This window comes from Gymnoscopelus braueri (genome assembly GCF_963280865.1).
Source record: "Gymnoscopelus braueri genome assembly, chromosome: 11".
Lineage (NCBI taxonomy): Eukaryota > Metazoa > Chordata > Actinopteri > Myctophiformes > Myctophidae > Gymnoscopelus > Gymnoscopelus braueri.
The window spans coordinates 20,922,869-20,940,933 of NC_137613.1; the positions used below are offsets into that span (position 1 = coordinate 20,922,869).

At 40.1% G+C, this 18,065-nt stretch overlaps 1 protein-coding gene across 1 annotated transcript; it reads left to right on the forward strand.

The window, feature by feature from the left end:
- Positions 1-488: 488 nt before the first annotated feature.
- Positions 489-12,150, forward strand: kdm1b (lysine demethylase 1B). The gene is made up of 21 exons (XM_080442006.1): positions 489-643; positions 1,712-1,854; positions 2,266-2,387; positions 2,997-3,086; positions 3,345-3,456; positions 3,871-3,984; positions 4,351-4,389; positions 4,576-4,768; positions 5,157-5,341; positions 5,691-5,861; positions 6,466-6,540; positions 6,631-6,765; positions 7,668-7,839; positions 8,024-8,151; positions 8,317-8,448; positions 8,542-8,616; positions 8,846-8,962; positions 9,181-9,306; positions 9,829-9,951; positions 10,171-10,323; positions 10,731-12,150. The coding sequence occupies exons 1-21, from the start codon at positions 628-630 to the stop codon at positions 10,812-10,814; spliced, it is 2,505 nt and encodes an 834-aa protein (XP_080298132.1). The 5' UTR covers positions 489-627; the 3' UTR covers positions 10,815-12,150.
- Positions 12,151-18,065: the final 5,915 nt, after the last annotated feature.

An 18,065-nucleotide genomic window follows, 5' to 3' on the forward strand; every position in this document is an offset into this window, starting at 1 on the left:
GGTAGCCCCCCCTACCCTACGAGGTAGGGGGTCCCTGCTCCATCTCCCCATCAGTTTGGGGGTCCCTGGCCTGAAAAGGTTGAAGACCCCTGGATTAGGCTATTGCGGGTTACGGTTTTTTGGGCTTGTTTCTAAAGTGTAGTTGCTTATTTGGGCTTGTTAACTAATGTTGTTCAAACTAGTGGTTCTCAAACATTTTCAAATCAAGGCCCCCCCCCAAGTTAATATGTATTTGTCCACGGAACCCCCATCTGAAAATATTCTGTGCCAGGGACCCCCATACAAGACGCGTCACGTTGTGAGCTTGTAGATTTGCTATTTTCAAATAGCCGTAGCCTTGTCGCTTCTTTTCTTTTGGGCTCGTTTTCATAGACCTGTGTTGCTGATTTCTTTCGCATAATCTGGCAACACTGATGGTTACCCCCGTACGGCGAGCAGCAGAGGTCAAAACGCGAAGCACACCTCCTCTTCCTTTAAAACACCGGAAGTGGTTATCTGGAGAGACAACAGCGCATTGATTGCTCCTTTATAATAAAGGGAGCGACAATAAATTAAAGTTATTCTTATTATAACCCGATAAAAACATTACGGTAAATCCTGCGTCGCAGAGCGAGAACACAGTCAGCTATGCTGACGGACACAGGTGAGTGTTTAGCTGTTTATACCATATGCTATTGCTATTTTTCGCCATGCTTCACACACTCTTTGACAGTGTTATTGTCAGGCTGTCTGGGACAGCTTGCTGTATTATGTACACATTTGCTGCCATTACCATTACATTAAAGACAATAATAATACTAATAATATTCATAATAAGAATGATAATTATAATAATTCGATTCGATCCTGTCCATGTCCTTTTCGATGAATTGAATACACAGAACCCCAATGGAAACAAGCCATAGTGCTTTAAAGCACTATTATAACCCAATAATTCTTGGGTTATAATCCTTTTTTAGCATCCTTTTGTATCGAACTGTACTTTCTGCTTTTTTTTTTTTTTTTTTTTTTTTTTTTTTACAAACTGTTAGTAAAGTATTCAATCAATCAAACGCCATCAGGATTTGACCATTTTGTTATTGTTTACCACCACTGTCTCGACATAAGGTTGCAGTTTGACGTCTGTTTAACCACTCTTTAACGCAGGCATCCCTATTTTGGCACGATTTTTTTTTTACAACGTTTTCGAAATAATGTATAAGTTTTGAGGAAAATTGGGGCTTAAGTCGTTAAAGGGACTAGACAAGACGACAAGGCCCCATGCATGTGCGCGGTGATCATGTGCAGTGGTGTAAAGTAACGAAGTACATTTACTCAAGTACTGTACTTAAGTACAATTTTGAGGTACTTTTACTTTACTGGAGTATTTCCAACTTTCAATACATTTACTTCTATTCCACTGCATCTCAGAGGCAAATATTGTACTTTTACTCCCCTACAATTATATGAAAACTTTAGTTACTTTTTAGATTTTGATTATTATTACAAAACGTACATTAACCACGTCAGCCCTATATACATTTTGTCCATTTGAAAATATCCGATCTACAAGCTAACAACATTTCGATACCAATACTTTTGTACTTTTACTCAAGTAAATTTTGAATTCCGGACTTCTGCTTGTAACAGAGTATTTCTACATTGCAGTATTGATACTTTTACTTAAATTTGAGTGCTTTTCCCACCACTGATCATGTGTTGGATGTTACAGATTATGCTGGGACTGCCTCTGGTGCTCGGCGGGGCAAGAAGAGGAGCTCAGGGGACTCACCAGGAGATGGTCAGTCCCTCCGTGCGTCTGGAAGGCAGGTCAATGTCCGAGTGAAACGCACCAATAACCCTCCACCTGGGCAGGTAAACTATAATTATACTGTATATATATTTTGGATCATTTTCCCACAGCCTCAATCAGGGGAAATTCAGTCAGTGTCAGCTTCACGCAGCTGATGGCTACTTACAAATGGACCATGGTTATGATGAGCATTCGGGGGTGGGGTGGGGGGGTCAGTCAGGGGTTAAGTGTCTTGCTCATGGACACGTGAGCCGGTGACTTTCTGATTACCCTGGCGGCCTCTCTACCCACTAAGCTACAGCCGCTCAGGGGCGGTTTAGTTTTGAATAGTACCTGAAGGTTACCCAAAACCTGTGGTCAGTTTTTATGTTAATGCAAGTGTTATAAACATGTTGATTACACGCAACATGACAGTTTACTCTACACTACAGATTGCAATTTACACTGGATGACACATTCCTCTTGGATTTCAGGCCAAGAGGAAAGCCACAGACACGGAGGAGGAAGAAGATCAGTCCGAGAAGAAGTATAGGAAGTGTGAGAAAGCGGGTTGCTCTGCCACGTACCCAGTGTGCTTTGCAAGTGCATCTGAAAGGTATCACATCTCCACATTTTGAACAGGAATGTTAACTCCTTTAACCCATTAAGAGGCCGATTCTACAAATTCCTTCTAAATCAGTAATTCTCAAACTTTTTCGTAATTCAAAATTATTCAACATTTTTTTTAAACACATAGAGGAACCACTGGCCTAGCGGTTAAGGCGCATACCACATTTAGGCTTTAATGCGTGACGGCGAGTCGCGGGTTCGATTCCCGAGCCCGGTGACCTTTTGCTTTGAGTGTCACTCCCTGTCTCTCTCCCCGTTTCCTGTCTCTTTACTGTGTACTCATTAAAGCAGAAAAGCCCCCCAAAAAATGTATATATATAAAAAAACATTTTTAAATGTAAAAAAAAATAGCAGATGTATACGCTCGCAGCATGGCACGAAGCGCTGTGAGCGTGTACATCAGTTTTTCTTTGTATTTTTCAAATTGAAATGTTTAATTTTTGAATAGCCATTGCTAAAATCTGAAATGACATCGATGCTTTCCTGGTTTTAATGGGTTAAAACACCTATCCAATTATCCACGTCTTCACATTTAATTTGATGATTAAAAAACTAACAACTATGTCCTTACTGTGTTCTTTATGTCTCTCCTCAGGTGCGCCAAAAACGGATACACCTCTCGCTGGTACCACCTCTCCTGCGGTGAACACTTCTGCAATGAGTGTTTTGATTACTACTATAGAAGGTAAAAAGGGAGATATGGAAATAAAAGAGAATTCCCTTTAGCCACATTAAAAAGCAGTTGATTTTGTGGCGGATGATCTGAACATGAGTTATGCTTCATTTATACTTTGTCGTATAGCGGTGTGTGTTGTGCTGGAAATAGTAGATCTACAAGCTCACATTGCTTTGCTTTGCTTGTAGTTCGGCTATTTTCGTCACACAAGACCGGCACGCAACAAAGTATAAATCGGGCTTTACGTTTCTGTTCCTAAACTGTCAGCCACAAAGACGGCTACGAGACATATTCAGCCTGGAAGAAGGTGTGGACCAGTAATGGGAAGAGTGAACCTAGTCTTAAAGCGTTCATGGCAGATCAGCAGCTACCGTTCTGGGTAAGAGCAGTGTGTTTTTTTAAGCCATTTAAACCTTCTATACTTTGTTGACTTGTTGTCCCCCAGGGCTCTATACTGGGCTTCCTCCTTTTTCCATCTACACTAAATATCTTCACTGAAAATAGCCGATCTACAAGATCACAACGCGTTGCAATGTGAGCTTGTAGATCTTCTCATTTTGGCAAACATTCGCCCCACAATAGGGATGCTAGGGTTTACATGGTGAAACACCTGACACATGGTCTGTCTAAAGGCTCCATATTCCTGAAGCCTAACTTGTACGATAGTGTCATACTTTTTTCCCTCCTTTTTATGGCAAGCAGCACTGTCACTGTCAGGAGAATAACTTAAACTTGAGACGTGTTTGAAAAATGTGGTTCTAAATACATGGTTTGGACCTCCTGTTTCTGACAGGTTCAGTGCACTAAACCAGACTGCAGTAAGTGGCGTCAGCTCACCAAGGAGATCACACTCACTGCTTCTTTTGCAGCAACATATCGCTGTGGCATGAAGTTCAATAATGTCAAGGTAAATACACCAGCTCAGTGGCCTTGTGGTTAAAATTTCCCTCTGAGATTGGGAGGTCAGGGTTCAATTCCCTGGCCAAGTCATACAAAAGAGTAAGACTATAAAAATTGTGCTTGGCACTCAACATTAAGGGTAGGATTGGGGGTAAGTCCCTTGCTACACACTAGACTAGTGTCATATCCAGGGGGTGTACTTCAAGCTGCCTCATGCTACAGAAACAGGAGATAGGCTCCTGATCTATGGGCCACATGGCTTTGGAACGTTTGGTACCCAAAACTACTTTCATAAATACATAGGAAAAAGTGTTAACTGGCTGTTCAGCATATTTCATGCTCGTCACGATGTCTGTTATGTTGATGCTTACAGAGTGAAGGCTCAGACCAGTGCTCCCAACCAGAGGATTTGGTGAGTGATAAACAAAGAATAATACAGCTGAATGCGTGCTATTGAAATATTAATATATACCACTAGAATTGAATGATATTGCTGTTTTTAATCCCAAGCAATGAAGATATCTTCACAAGTTTCTAATAATATACTAATATGTCCAATGTATAGTATATTAAGTTTTGTTTTGTCTACACCGTATAGAGAGTGGCTGAAGTGATAGACAGCTGGTGGCATTCGATGCTGATCTTGCCACCACTGCTTAAAGAGAGTCCAGCCAGTCCGTTCCTTGCTGCCTACTACCCTGACTGTGTGGGCATGAGTCCATCAGGATCCCCCATTAACACGTCTCTGTCAGACCTGAGAGCAGAGCACTGCAGAACCGTCCCGCCTCAAAGTAAGTCTGGGACACGGAAAGGAATGGCCTAATTTGACTGTAAAATAAATAATGTGTGTATGTTTATTTGGGGCTTTTTAATTCTGCCTTAACGGATAGTCAGTGAGAGACATAAAACTGGGAGAGATAAGGGGAGTGACATGCAGCAAAATGGTCGGCTCAGCCCGGGAGTAAACTGGGGACTCACTGTAACGCCAGGCAGTTTATGTATTTTGTGGTACGCACCATTCAGCTGTTGGGTCGTCCCCTGTTTTGACTATTACAAGACTATTACAAGAGAGCAGCTTACTGTGAGGGAGCATTGGCTCCAAATTGTACCATTAAATGAATCCATCCAGAATGCATCTTGTTATATTTTAACCCTTACAATAATGATTGTTTTCTGCAGTTCCAGGTATGTGTCCATACTTCCAGCCCTTCTATCAGCCCAATGAGTGTGGGAAAGCCCTGTGTGTGCGACCAGATATGATGGAACTGGATGAGCTGTACGAGTTTCCTGAGTTTTCTCGAGATCCCACCATGTACCTGGCCCTGCGAAACCTCATCCTGGCCTCCTGGCACAGGGACTGTACGGTACAGTATAGATTACTAACAAGTAATGACATCCAATAATTTTATATTTCCCCTGTTTGATGCATTTAACCCATTAAAACCGGGAAAGCAAGTGTAATTTTAGATTTTAGCGTTGGCTATTAGAAAATAGCAGCTATACACAGTGAGTCACATTTTTTTTAAATCTTGTGAGAACAGTGTTTGCTTCCTTTGCATGTAACCTGCTCTCTGTAGCCTTGAAGTGACCACTGGCACCCAATATGTCTGAACTCACAGTTGCAAGAAATGAAAATAAAATGTTTCAGGAGAAACTTACCCTTGAAACAGTGAATGACACTTGAACCTCCTTTCATTCAATCGACTCATTCAGGAGGTGCTGACTCCCCAGAAGTGCGCTCCACATGTCATCGTCCGTGGCTTGGTGCGTGTGCGCTGTGTGCAGGAGCTGGACCAGGTGCTTCGCTTCATGACCAGGAAGGGCCTCATTAACACTGGAGTGCTGGCAGTCAAACAGCCTCTCCTGCCTGAGAAATACCGCTCTGTGAGTGTTGACTTCTGTCATTTTTCACCTTCTTCTTTTTTTCCTTTTTTTTGTTTTACCCTATTTTCTACCCAATTTAGTCGTTATGCCAATTAATTCCTCCCACTGCTTGCCACTGCTGTTTCACCCTACTGGCGGCTCACCTGCCAGTGAGGAGCCCACACCGGTCGGACGTAGAGCCTTCGTCCTACTCCTCCCACTTCACATTACATCCCGCTGACAGGAACTTCCCCAGCCTGTAGGATTACGTCCAGTGACAAGTATCACCCTCCCCACACGGTTTCCCTCCTCCAAACACGGGCCATTTGTGTTCGTATAGACACTTGGCCAAGCACCGCGGTGGATTCGAACCCCTAGACTCCGGGGTGGTGGGAAGGTACTTTACCGTTGCGCCACCCGAGCGCTTTTCACCTTGACTTATTCATGAAGTCTTCTGACAGGTGTTGAGGTTTAAATATCTTGCTTTGAAGCATCTCAGCGATGGTAAAGTGTCTTGCTTTGACACTTAAACCACTTTTAGGTCAAACACCGCGAAGTATCTCTGTAAATTTGTCCCTATAGTATGACCCCTGGTTGTAGTTGAATATTTTGCCTGTCTTTGCAGAAAAATGTGATTGTGATCGGAGCGGGGGCATCAGGACTGGCTGCTGCACGGCAACTGCAGAACTTTGGCACGCAGGTTAGGCTAGACCATCAAACTAAAGTATTTTAGTCAACTTTCTTCCAATACATATAATCCTAATCCTGTGCAATATGAATGATGTTCCAGGTGGTGATGCTCGAAGCAAGGGACAGAATTGGAGGCCGTGTGTGGGATGAAAAATCTCTAGGCCCCACTGTGGGCAGGGGAGCTCAGATTGTCAATGGCTGTGTAAACAACCCCATCGCTCTGATGTGTGAGCAGGTGAGAAATTTTTTTTAAACTTATGTGCGAAATCCATTGAATAAGGTTTGACTTTACCCGCCTACAGTAAGTGCTGGAGTTCAATTAAATAAATACTAGAAAGGTATGCTCAGTTGAGCGCAAATGTCCACCAGGATGCATGCCCTAATAATAATAGAGATGTATGCAGTGAAATGACTATCTAAAGCCATGGAAAAGTACAGTGGCATGTCATTACCAGTTGTAGATCGTCCTTACTGTATTCCACTCTCTCTGTCTACCTCTCTCCATCTGTCGGTCAGAATGCCATCATTCAAAGGTGTCTGTAATGCACAATGTCTGATTGTAAATGTGTCAATTATGTTTGTTTCACCAGACAGTCAAAGGTTGCAATTTGAAATGTCTTGTTTTTTCGCTGGCACACAAAGTGCTGTAATGTCATTAACATTATGGCTAGACAAGTCAATTGTACATGAAACTGAAAAGTAATGGCAAGTAGGATGAGATGTACACAGCTATATTTGAAAGGTGGTAGACCATAACAGCATAGTCTCAGGATTGAGAGATCAGACCTGTGTATGTTTTTGTGAGACACTCCGCATGAGATAAAGACCAGTAAGAGAGGAGTTATTATGGATCCCACCGCAGTTCTAGGTGAACCCGCTGAGATTTGCCAGTAGTTGCTGTGATTGACAGTTCTCGTTTTTGCAACTATGCCTAAACCTAACCTTAACCTCAGTAAAACTATGCCCAAACCTAACCCTAACCTCAGTAAGACTATGGCTAAACCTAACCTTAACCCCAGTAAAACTATGTCTGCCAGGGAGCCAATCAGACACAGGTAAGGTGGGTCTATCGTTGGTGGGACTCATAATCACACGTAAGGCAGGCATAGATGCCATCTTTACCTTTCTTGTGAGCAGATGGGTGTCAAGATGCACAAGCTGGGAGAGCGGTGTGACCTCCTCCAGGAGGGAGGACGGGCTACTGACCCAGCCATTGACAAGCGCATGGACTTTCACTTCAACGCCATCCTGGACGTGGTGTCAGAGTGGAGGAAGGACAAGTCACAGAACCAGGATACCCCTCTAGGAGGTCCTGCTCTGTCATTACTACATTATGATTATTATTATTACTCTTTGTTCCACACTTAAAAATAAAAGGTTGGGGGTGCGGGAGTGCAATCGTGAATAACAGTAATCGTATAGAAAAAGAACATGCATTCCCCATAAGACGCTTTGCTCCATGTAATTAATTTGTATGCATTTCATCCCTACAGAGAAAGTCCAGGAGGTCTACAAGAACTTTCTGCAGGAGTCGGGTATCGGCTTCAGTGAGTTGGAAGAGAAAGTGCTTCAGTTCCATCTCAGCAACCTGGAATATGCCTGCGGAAGCACTCTGGACCAGGTCTGGTTGAAAAAATGTTAAAATCGTGAATCCATCAATTTTTTAAGCAGTTCAGAGATTGTGTATGCAAAATAATGTTCAATATTTTGTTCTGATGTTTTAACCAGTTTTGAGTTTGCATCATGTCAGCCATATGATTTAGCCTTTTTTATTGTTTTTCTGTAGGTGTCGGCTAGATCCTGGGACCACAATGAGTTTTTTGCCCAGTTCTCAGGAGACCACACCTTGCTCACCAAGGGCTACTCTGTAATCCTCCACAAACTGGCTGAAGGACTTGATATTCGCACTAAGTGTCCGGTTTGTCAACTCTTAAGTCCTTTTTAACCTCACTCTTACCTCTGTTGTTGTATATATTTAATATATTGTAATGTTTTTGTTTAACTGTTTAAGGTTCAGTCTATCGACTACTCAGGTGATGTTGTCAAAGTTACCTCCACCAATGGCTCTCAGTGGACAGCACAAAAGGTAAATGTGAGGTGAAAAAGATTCTGAAGTGCTTTCTATTGTTGTGAGATGTGATGGAATTACAGAATGAGGTTAAGGCATCATCTCTATTTTTTTTATATAAAAAAATACCAGTGAAACATTACTTCAACAGTGTCCTCCAAAATGCATGGTGCATGCCACAAAATGTGACACATCATTGTGTTGTGTAATAATTCATTTAATTTGAACACCTTTCCCCCCTTTTTAGGTTCTTGTTACAGTTCCATTGACTTTACTTCAAAATAACTTGATTAAGTTCAATCCTCCACTTCCTGAAAGAAAGCTGAAGGCAATTCATAGTCTTGGAGCAGGGATCATAGAAAAGGTGAGTAATATTTTAGAATTTTCCTGGCTGTCAACTACCACCAGCCATCATCCAAAACTTTGTAATCTGTGACGGGTAACTGTGGCATCACCTCAAACTTGCTGTATTGTATAAATCCAGCTGGCTGGTAAAGTGGTGGCAGAAGCGGATTTTTAGCAGATTTTCTGCCATGTTTTGGTCACTTAATAAATGAAACGTTGTTTTAAAACTTCCTGCAGATCGCTCTGCAGTTTCCATACAGATTCTGGGACGGCAAGATCCAAGCAGCAGACTATTTTGGTCACATCCCCCCTAGTCCTGACAAGAGAGGGATGTTTGGTGTCTTTTATGACATGGATCCACAGGTTTGAATGTTTTTACCCGATAAGCTGTGTGACTAAAGAAACACAAAGGCTAATATTACCCAAGACAAAGCCTATGAGAGAAGAAATCAGATTTGATTACTATTAGCTCTAATGGTCAGGGTAGAAAATAGTAATAATTAACCGTAATAGGGCTGCAACTATCGATTGCAATTGTGCTATCTAATAACTTTCCGATAAATCATTGATAAGCACGTTTTTTTAAATCTGTTTACACATTTTTATTTATCAATGAACCTGTCGGACTAATTATGCTATATATCGTACAACGGTTCTGCGCAAAAATAGTGAACTTGTAGATAAGCTATTTTGGCCCCAAATCAATTATCTGTTTAACTGTTGCACCACTAAACCGTAACAAAATATGCTGGAGAGTCCTTGACCAGAAAATATAACTGGGAGAAAAGTGAGGTATCTATTAATTTTCTTTTTTTAGGAAACTGAGATCCTTGAACTCTATAAACTAGTACTGTGGCGCTAATTTCATCTTTGCATCATCTGCAGGGGAAGCAGTCAGTCCTCATGTCTGTTGTCAGCGGTGATGCTGTAGCTTCTATCATGGAAATGGAGGAGAAAGAGGTGGTAGAGGAGTGCATGAAGGTCCTGCGTGAACTCTTCAAGGAACAGGTAACACCATCACATTGTGCAAATGAGTAGACGAATCTTCATTTACAGTATGTTTAACGTTTGAGTGACCGGCCACAATGCAAACTACATGCACACAATGTTGAAATAATGCAAGTTGACTGAGGATGGATGTAGGGCTGCAGCTATCAATTATTTCCTTAGCAATGACCTGCTATTTGCTTACAACCGATTTAACCTTATTTCTTTCCTCTGAATTAGGAGGTCCCAGATCCTACGAATTTCTTTGTCACCCACTGGAGAAAAGACGTATGGGCTCAGATGTCCTACAGCTTTGTGAAGACCGGAGGCAGCGGAGAGGCCTATGACATCATTGCTGAGGATATACAGGGAAAAGTCTTCTTTGCTGGCGAGGTGAGCTTTTCAATTGACTTCCTCCTATTGTATGACTAGGGGTTTGAATCGGGTGTCCCCGGGTTGGCCGGGTGTCCCAACGAACACCACTGGCCTGTTTGAGGGTGGGAAGGCAAGTGGGGAGGGCACATGTTCAGTGGGGAGCTGAACGGGGAAGGATGACGCTTCATGTCCTCCCGGTGAAACTCCTTACTGTCAGATGAAAAGAATCAGACTACCAACACACCCTCCTTAAGACCACTCGGTAGGGGTCAGCAGCAATAAGGGACTGTTCGTACAAGGAGACTTGAAGAGGAATTGACAGAAGGACTGAATTGGGGTGAAAAAGGGTAATTGGTGGGGTGGATACAGTTTTTTTTTTAAGTGCCCTTTTTCATGCAATTATTTCTATGGCTTTGTATTATCAGGCAACCAACAGACACTTTCCTCAGACTGTGACGGGGGCCTATCTGAGTGGGGTCCGAGAGGCCAGCAAGATGGCTGCCATGTAAACCTTCCCAGAGGACACTCCAAACACCAGCACAGACACATCGCACAGAACAAAACCATCAGGCAGTCTCAACAAATTTCCAGTTAACGGATTGTTCCGCATGAAAAGAATAAGACTTTTTACCCTCTGTTCTGTACTCTGTACTGATCGGTAAGACAATAACAGCCTCTTTCCAAACAGCAGGAGCAAAGAGGGCTTGTCAATTGATAAGTTCAAATCATCAAAGCAGGAATTAAAGCACTTTTATTTTTCCAAAACGAAATACCTGGTGGTACATTTTTTTTGTGTCAGCAACAAGATGGAAAAACATGACATTGTTTAGCTGCACAGTAGAATTTGTTGTGTTAATTTAACTCAGACTCTTTTGGGTCCATTTTTACACTCGTACAATTAACACTCAGGATTTTACTGTGAGAGACACAAATAATGGCTAAGCTCGGGCTACAGTAGCTCTTTTTTAAACCCCTGTGGTGTATTAAGGGTGATTTATACTTGGTTGAAAATGGCAGATCTACAAGCTCACAATGCTTTGCAAGCTTTTAGGTTGGCTGTTTTTGAATTGGCACTCTGAACCAAGTATAACTGGCTTTAGATTTGGTCTGACTATGCCCTAAAAGCACTTCTATTACTGAGATTTTCATAACAATTCCGTTTTGAGTGATAAGGATTTATGAAACATTGGCATACTCTTAATTGTTCAGAAACTAAGGATTTTTTTTACTAAGGTACAGTATATACCAATGATTTACTTCATCTTAAAAATGATTTTCAATATACTGTAGGCTGTGTGTCCACGTGTTGGTACAAATTGTGAACTTAAATGGCCTCAAGGATAGTGGCCACCATAGTGTTTCTGCATTAGCACTTTTTGATTTAGAATGGGTCATCATTTTGTGACAGGCTGACTTTCCTATAAGGCTGATTATGTTCATAAAACACCAAATAGTCCACTTTCTCAGGGATGTGATCAGGGCGACACCAAATTGCAGAACATAATGAGAGAAAAGCAAGGGAACAGGACATCTTCAATAGAAATTACTGTGAGTGTTGTCAAAAAAAAAAAAAACTTCAACCTGGAGAATAAAAAAATCACATCCCTCTTAAGGATTCTTTGAGTTATCTGAGAATTGGTGTCCACGTCTTTGGAATGGGACAATATTGAAAGTTGTCATCTTTGAGTAATGTTAGCTATTGAATCTTTATTTGTAGGTTCCCATATCTGTATGGCGTTTACACTTTATTTCCAAGTGTCAATACTTCTAGCTAACCACGTTCTACCATCATGTTACTATGCCTGAATATTTATCCTGTACGTGTGTAATAAAAGGAGCTATTAACTGCCATCATACTGTCTTTCATCTTTACAAGGTACTATGTACATGGCTTGCATCATTAATGCCCTCCGTTGATGACATATCCTTCATTACAGTGGTTCTGCTTAAAACCGGTGGGAATGAGGGCTGGCTCACTAGAAAGCACCACGGTTCCAAGAATCCATAATGGTTCCAATAAAGTGCTAGAACCAAAGTTATCTTGGTGGAAAAAGCGTGCTGCAATTCTGAACACAACCACTTAGTTACTTGGCGAGTTCAGCACTTCATGACCGCATTCAGTGTCTTGTAATCAATACAGTTCCTTATCTTTTCCTTAGCCACACCAAACCCATTACTACATTTTAGCAATGCTTAAATAAAATAAAAAATCACATCCCCAACTCCATGTGTAGTGGTAGTACAACGCCACTTGGTGTCCGAAATTATTTACTACAATAAGTATTGTAACAGTGCAACAATCAGTACATATACTTAATATTTGTATATACCTCCTGTTCTTCAAATGTCACTAGTGTTTTCTTGAAAAAACGAAATCAAGTTGTTAGGTGACATATAGACATGATCTACTGTCTATGTTTTTGCATATCCTAAATAACGTTCTTCCACTAGACGAAATTGTCGGTTTTGACACTTGCTTTTGCTTTGGAGTACTAAAGACAACAAGCTATGGTGTGGTTGTATCAATGGTATATTCCATCACTAAGGGGCCACTAAATGTTACTGCTGCAAGGGCACCCTGGTACAACTTTCACTGAAAATACAGAGTACATCAATGGCCTCAATATTAATTAGATTCATAAAGTTATTGTTTGTAAAAGTTCACAACATCAGACTGACAAACTCACTTGGTTAAGGAAAGCGAGGTTCAGAAAAAAACAAAGCAACACTTGTCGACTCAAAATAATTGTCACTGATAGATCAATTAACTCTTAATAACCTTGGGAAGTTTGCTACATACTGTACATAATTTATGTGATTACAAAATGCAGACTGCAGGACATGGAATCTTTGCCCATGTTGTTCTGCAAACTGCTTCAATCTCCACTGGGACCTGAAGGACATTTCTTAGTTGTGATGATTGTAGACTTGCATCTGTCTATTGTCTTTCTTTCCCTCCCTCTCAGGCAATTTGCTAAATTTGTACGTGTGTGTGTATGTGTTTAAGTGCTAAATGTGTCATATATACTGTATGTGAACCAATATAAAAATGTCAAACTTAACACTTGAGCTGCTATTAGAAGTTTGACATTATTCTGTGAAACAATGAGGACTGAAAAAAAAATCAAAGACACAACTGAAATCAATTATATACAGGGTGCATTTATTTACACAAGTACCCCTCAACTGATATACAATAATACAATAATAATAAAGTTTGATTGATTGATATACAAAAAGGCCTACTTCTAACTATTTACAATTATGTACAAATGTTGTGCAGTTCTTTTGCTATGTACATGACGTTCAAAGTGTCTTTGTTGTTCAATGACAGCAGATAGGCACAGATGTCCGGGGTGGGGATCCTCTTTTGCTGGAGGGATTCTCTGCTATTGGGTCTTCCCAGAGAGCCATACCCTTCATCATCAGACTCCTTAGAGCCATACCCTTCATCATCAGACTCCTTAAAGAGCTGGTCTAGGTAGTTTCTGTGGGGGGTGGAGGACTTCACCTGAAAATCACAGAATATTGTTAACTATTATTTTATATTTATCTCAGATCAACTTCATATAAAACCATATTTATTTTAATATAGAGCAGGTATTTAAAAAATATACGGTTACACAAATTACCTCAAATTCATAGTCATCCAGGTCGTCTGTGTGGGGGGTGGAGGACTTCACCTGGAAATCGACCTGGAAATGAAACAAAATATTGTTATTTAAATATTTATCTCAGATTAACTTAAGACCATATTTCCTATAATGTAGTGTGTAGAGCAGGTGGTTAAAAAGACGGTGGTTACAAAAATACACGTAAATTCATATTTACTGATTATACTATGTGATACTGTACATTGCACTTATGTTACTCTTGATAATCTAATTAATTAATTTACATCAGCTAAATGTCTACAACATTATGTTGACATGTTAATAGGCACATTAATACTAGATCTTTTTTTTAACACTGTAGTATGGTGTTAAAGCAAGATTACAATTTGGTTGTGTAGTAAGTTACCTTGCCATGATATAACAAATGCAGTGTTGAGTTTTGTAATGTTACATATTGTCAGAATCCACTTAGCATTTATTTGTGTTCTAAAAGAGTGACTTTGAGACATGTTTCACCATGCAATATTTTGAATTATGATGTTTTAATCAACAGAGCAACTACTGAAGATGTCATCAGTATTTGGAGTTACACAATCCTTGCAAGAGGTACCTACACAAACCTTTACCAAAGTGTCATTTTGCTTTAACATGCCAATGAACATGTCCATGTAACGTTATGGTCAGTGGCGGGAAAAGTATTCACACTTTTTACTTAAGTAAAAGTATCAATACTGCAATGTAACTGTTACAAGTTAAAGTCTGGAATTCAAAATTTACTTGAGTGAGAAGTGCAAAAATATTGGCATTAAAATGTACTTAAAGTACCAAAAGTACAAAGTACTCATTATGCAGAATGTCCCCTTTCACAAGTTTTCAAATGTATACAAATCTTTTGAAAATAGCAGATCTACAAACTCTCACAATCTCACAATGCGTCGCTATGCTACGCAATACGCATTGTGAGCTTGTAGATCGTCTATTTTCAAATTGCCGAAATGTATATAGGGTTGAAGTGGTCAACGCATGTTTTGTAATAATAATAATCCAAATCTACAAAGTACCTAGTAACTAAAGTTTTCAAATAATTGTAGTGGAGTAAAAGTACAATATTTGCCTCTGAGATGTAATGGAGTAGAAGTACTGAAAACTGGAAATACTCCAGTAAAGTAAATATACCTCAAAATTGTACTTAAGTACAGTACTTGAGTAAATGTACTTAGTTACTTTACACCACTGGTTATAGTGAATACAACACAATGCATTCATGGTAATGTCTTTGCAAAACTAAATAGGTCAACATCACTTACTCGCTTAAAGGTACCAAAGGTCCTAGTGGTCTCCACTGAAGAACCACTGGCCACTGAATGCCACTGTGGGCTCTGCTGGGCTGCAGGTAGAACATTGTCCTGGTGGAAATCAAGCTGGAAAGTAAACAGAAATGTATTAAATATGATGTCATATTAATTTCATATTAACCTGATTTAAGACAAATTTTCCTTTTGGAATAAGTAGTTAAAAAGACATGGTTACAAAATAATACGCATAAATACATACTTACTGATTAATATCATGTGATACTGTGCTTTTTCATATTTACTTGAAACTATGATTGAGTTGAGCTGAATTATGTGCTTTAATAAAAATGATATGTACCAAATTGCTCATGTTAAGTAGCAACATCATATTTGAATAATGTCTCTGCAAATTTTCTTCATTTCAATTTGATGTACCTGTCATGACAGCAAGCTACGCATGATGTAGATTTAAACTCAATCTCATTATTAATCTCAACTGAAAAAAAACAGAGGTGCATATTCCAGCATCTGCATGGTGTTAAGAGTGACTTTAAGACCTACTTTCACCGTTGAGAAACGGCTTTCTAACATATGTTATGATATCAACATTTTGAGTTAAACGTGCCAAATGGATGTCCGTTTGAAAAGTAGGCCTACGTTAAACTTTGGGGTCAAGTGCTAATGAACATGTAATGTACGTTATATTCTATCTCCTCAATATTTTGGAGTTACGTCGTGGCAAGAGGTACACAACCGACAACCCACACCGCTACCAAAGTGTAATCATTCATCTTTAACGTGCCAAATTGCCAATGAACATGTAACTAACCTACACTGTACATTATAGTGAATATCTTTCTGTCGGGTGGAAACCTCACGTCCAAAAACCAAAATCAGGATTCAAATTCAAAAATAGCTAAAGTAGCAGATCTGCCAGCTCGAAACACGGTGCTTTTGAAGCTGTAGTGTGATCAAGTAGGGCGTTAATTTATGACAAAAACACAAAAAGTAAAAAAAAAAAGAAAAGATAAGAGGTTTCTGCCCGACAGAAACGATATGCGACAACACAATGCATTTCAATTCATGTTAATTTACTTGTTAAAAACGACTAGAGGTCGACGCTTACCTGAACAAATGGTACCAACGGTCGTGATGCTGTGGTCCTGAGTCTGGCAGGAGTCAGACGAGGTTTGCTGGCACGGTGTCCCATGATAGCAAGATGGTGCAAGCTCAAAGTTTCTGGAACTCTTAATATAATACAACCGATTCCGAACCGAAAGGTTAGCTAGTTGGATCAATGATACTTCGAGAATGCGTCGATGTGGGGCGATCTCAATAATGGCAGTTGATGAAGCGTCGTCGGTGAAGAAGAGCGAGTCAACAACAGTACCGCTTGAGTCGAGTATTGCAAGAACACTGAAGGTTCAAACCGCGCGCTCCTACCTACAATCATACAGCGGCACAAGGCTCGGCCAATCCGCGACGCTGACAGGTTGGCTTGGCCAATCACAATCAGTGAAGAGGCCAAGGTGCGTTGCCCAAATATGGCATGTCTACGTTATCGCGATGCCTTGCGATACCGTAACATTTGTAAAAGTCGAGATTTATTTTCTGTTGACGCAGTTGTTTTTATGGAAATATGTACGTTACAAATGCCACGGCGTGTGTGTGTGGATGTGGGGAGACTTGTTAGGGTTAACTTCAAGGCAACTTTTAAAAAAGATAATATTGTACGGTAACCGGAACAGAGGGCACCTGGTATTTCTGGGCACCTTTACATTCTTTAATTATATAAATATATATAATCTATTATGGTAAGTCAGTTGGTAAATGCAATGCCAGATGGTGCCACAAGGTGGTGCTGGTGCATCATTTTGTTTTTGTTCGGAATTCCGAGCGTACATGTGACGTCACTTCTCATCTACCGTACTCTCAGTAACAGTGGCGCAGTGTGAAGCATCTGTGCTGTGCTCCCTACACACTCAAAAATAACCTAAACGATTGGCTGATATTAGACGTTTAGAATACAATTGAGCTTTAGTAGAACACATTTGAACACCTCAGTGGTAGCTAGCATAGGCTAATCATGTCATTTGGTCTATGGCAGTGGTGTAAAGTAACTAAGTACATATACTCAAGTACAATTTTGAGGTATTTTTTACTTAACTGGAGTATTTCCAATTTTCAATACGTTTACTTCTACTCCACTACATCTCAGTGTTGCATATTTAACTTTTTACTCTTTAAAGTTTTTAAATTATTTGAAAACTTTAGTTACTTTTAGATTTTGATTATTAAAATACATTACCCACTTCAGCCCTATACATTTCTATGTCATTTGAAAATAGCTGATCTACAAGCCCACAATGCGGTGATGCCATGCATTGTGAGCTTGTAGATCTGCTATTTTCAAAAGATTTTTATATTGAAAACTTGTAAAATGGGACATTCTGCATAATGAGTGCTTTCTACTTTTGGTACTTTAAGTACATTTTGATACCAATACTTTTGTATTTTGACTCAAGTACATTTTTAATTCCAGACTTATTATTTCTAGTATTTCTACATTGCAGTATTAATATTTTTACTTAAGTTAAGGATTTCCACCACTGGTCTATGGTCATTGCTCAAGTAGGCTTACCACTTGGGCCTTCAGATCAAGGTGTTTAATTCCCACATACTTTACTGGTCAATATCCACGCAGAGCTCTGAATGTTTGAACGGGAAATACCTTCCCATTTCTACTGGTACTGCAGGTCTAATCACGCAGTTCGAATGTCCTCAATACATTTAGAACTTTGACCAGTTATGTGTAAAATTGCGAAGACTCCTCTTTATAAAGGGATACACA

What these genes read in the sequence shown, in the direction of transcription:
- kdm1b (XM_080442006.1), top strand. An exon ending in CCAGGATACCCCTCTAGGAG is followed by an intron (nt 7,840 to 8,023) that starts GTCCTGCTCTGT and finishes TCATCCCTACAG; the next exon opens with AGAAAGTCCAGGAGGTCTAC. An exon ending in TTTATGACATGGATCCACAG is followed by an intron (nt 9,307 to 9,828) that starts GTTTGAATGTTT and finishes CATCATCTGCAG; the next exon opens with GGGAAGCAGTCAGTCCTCAT.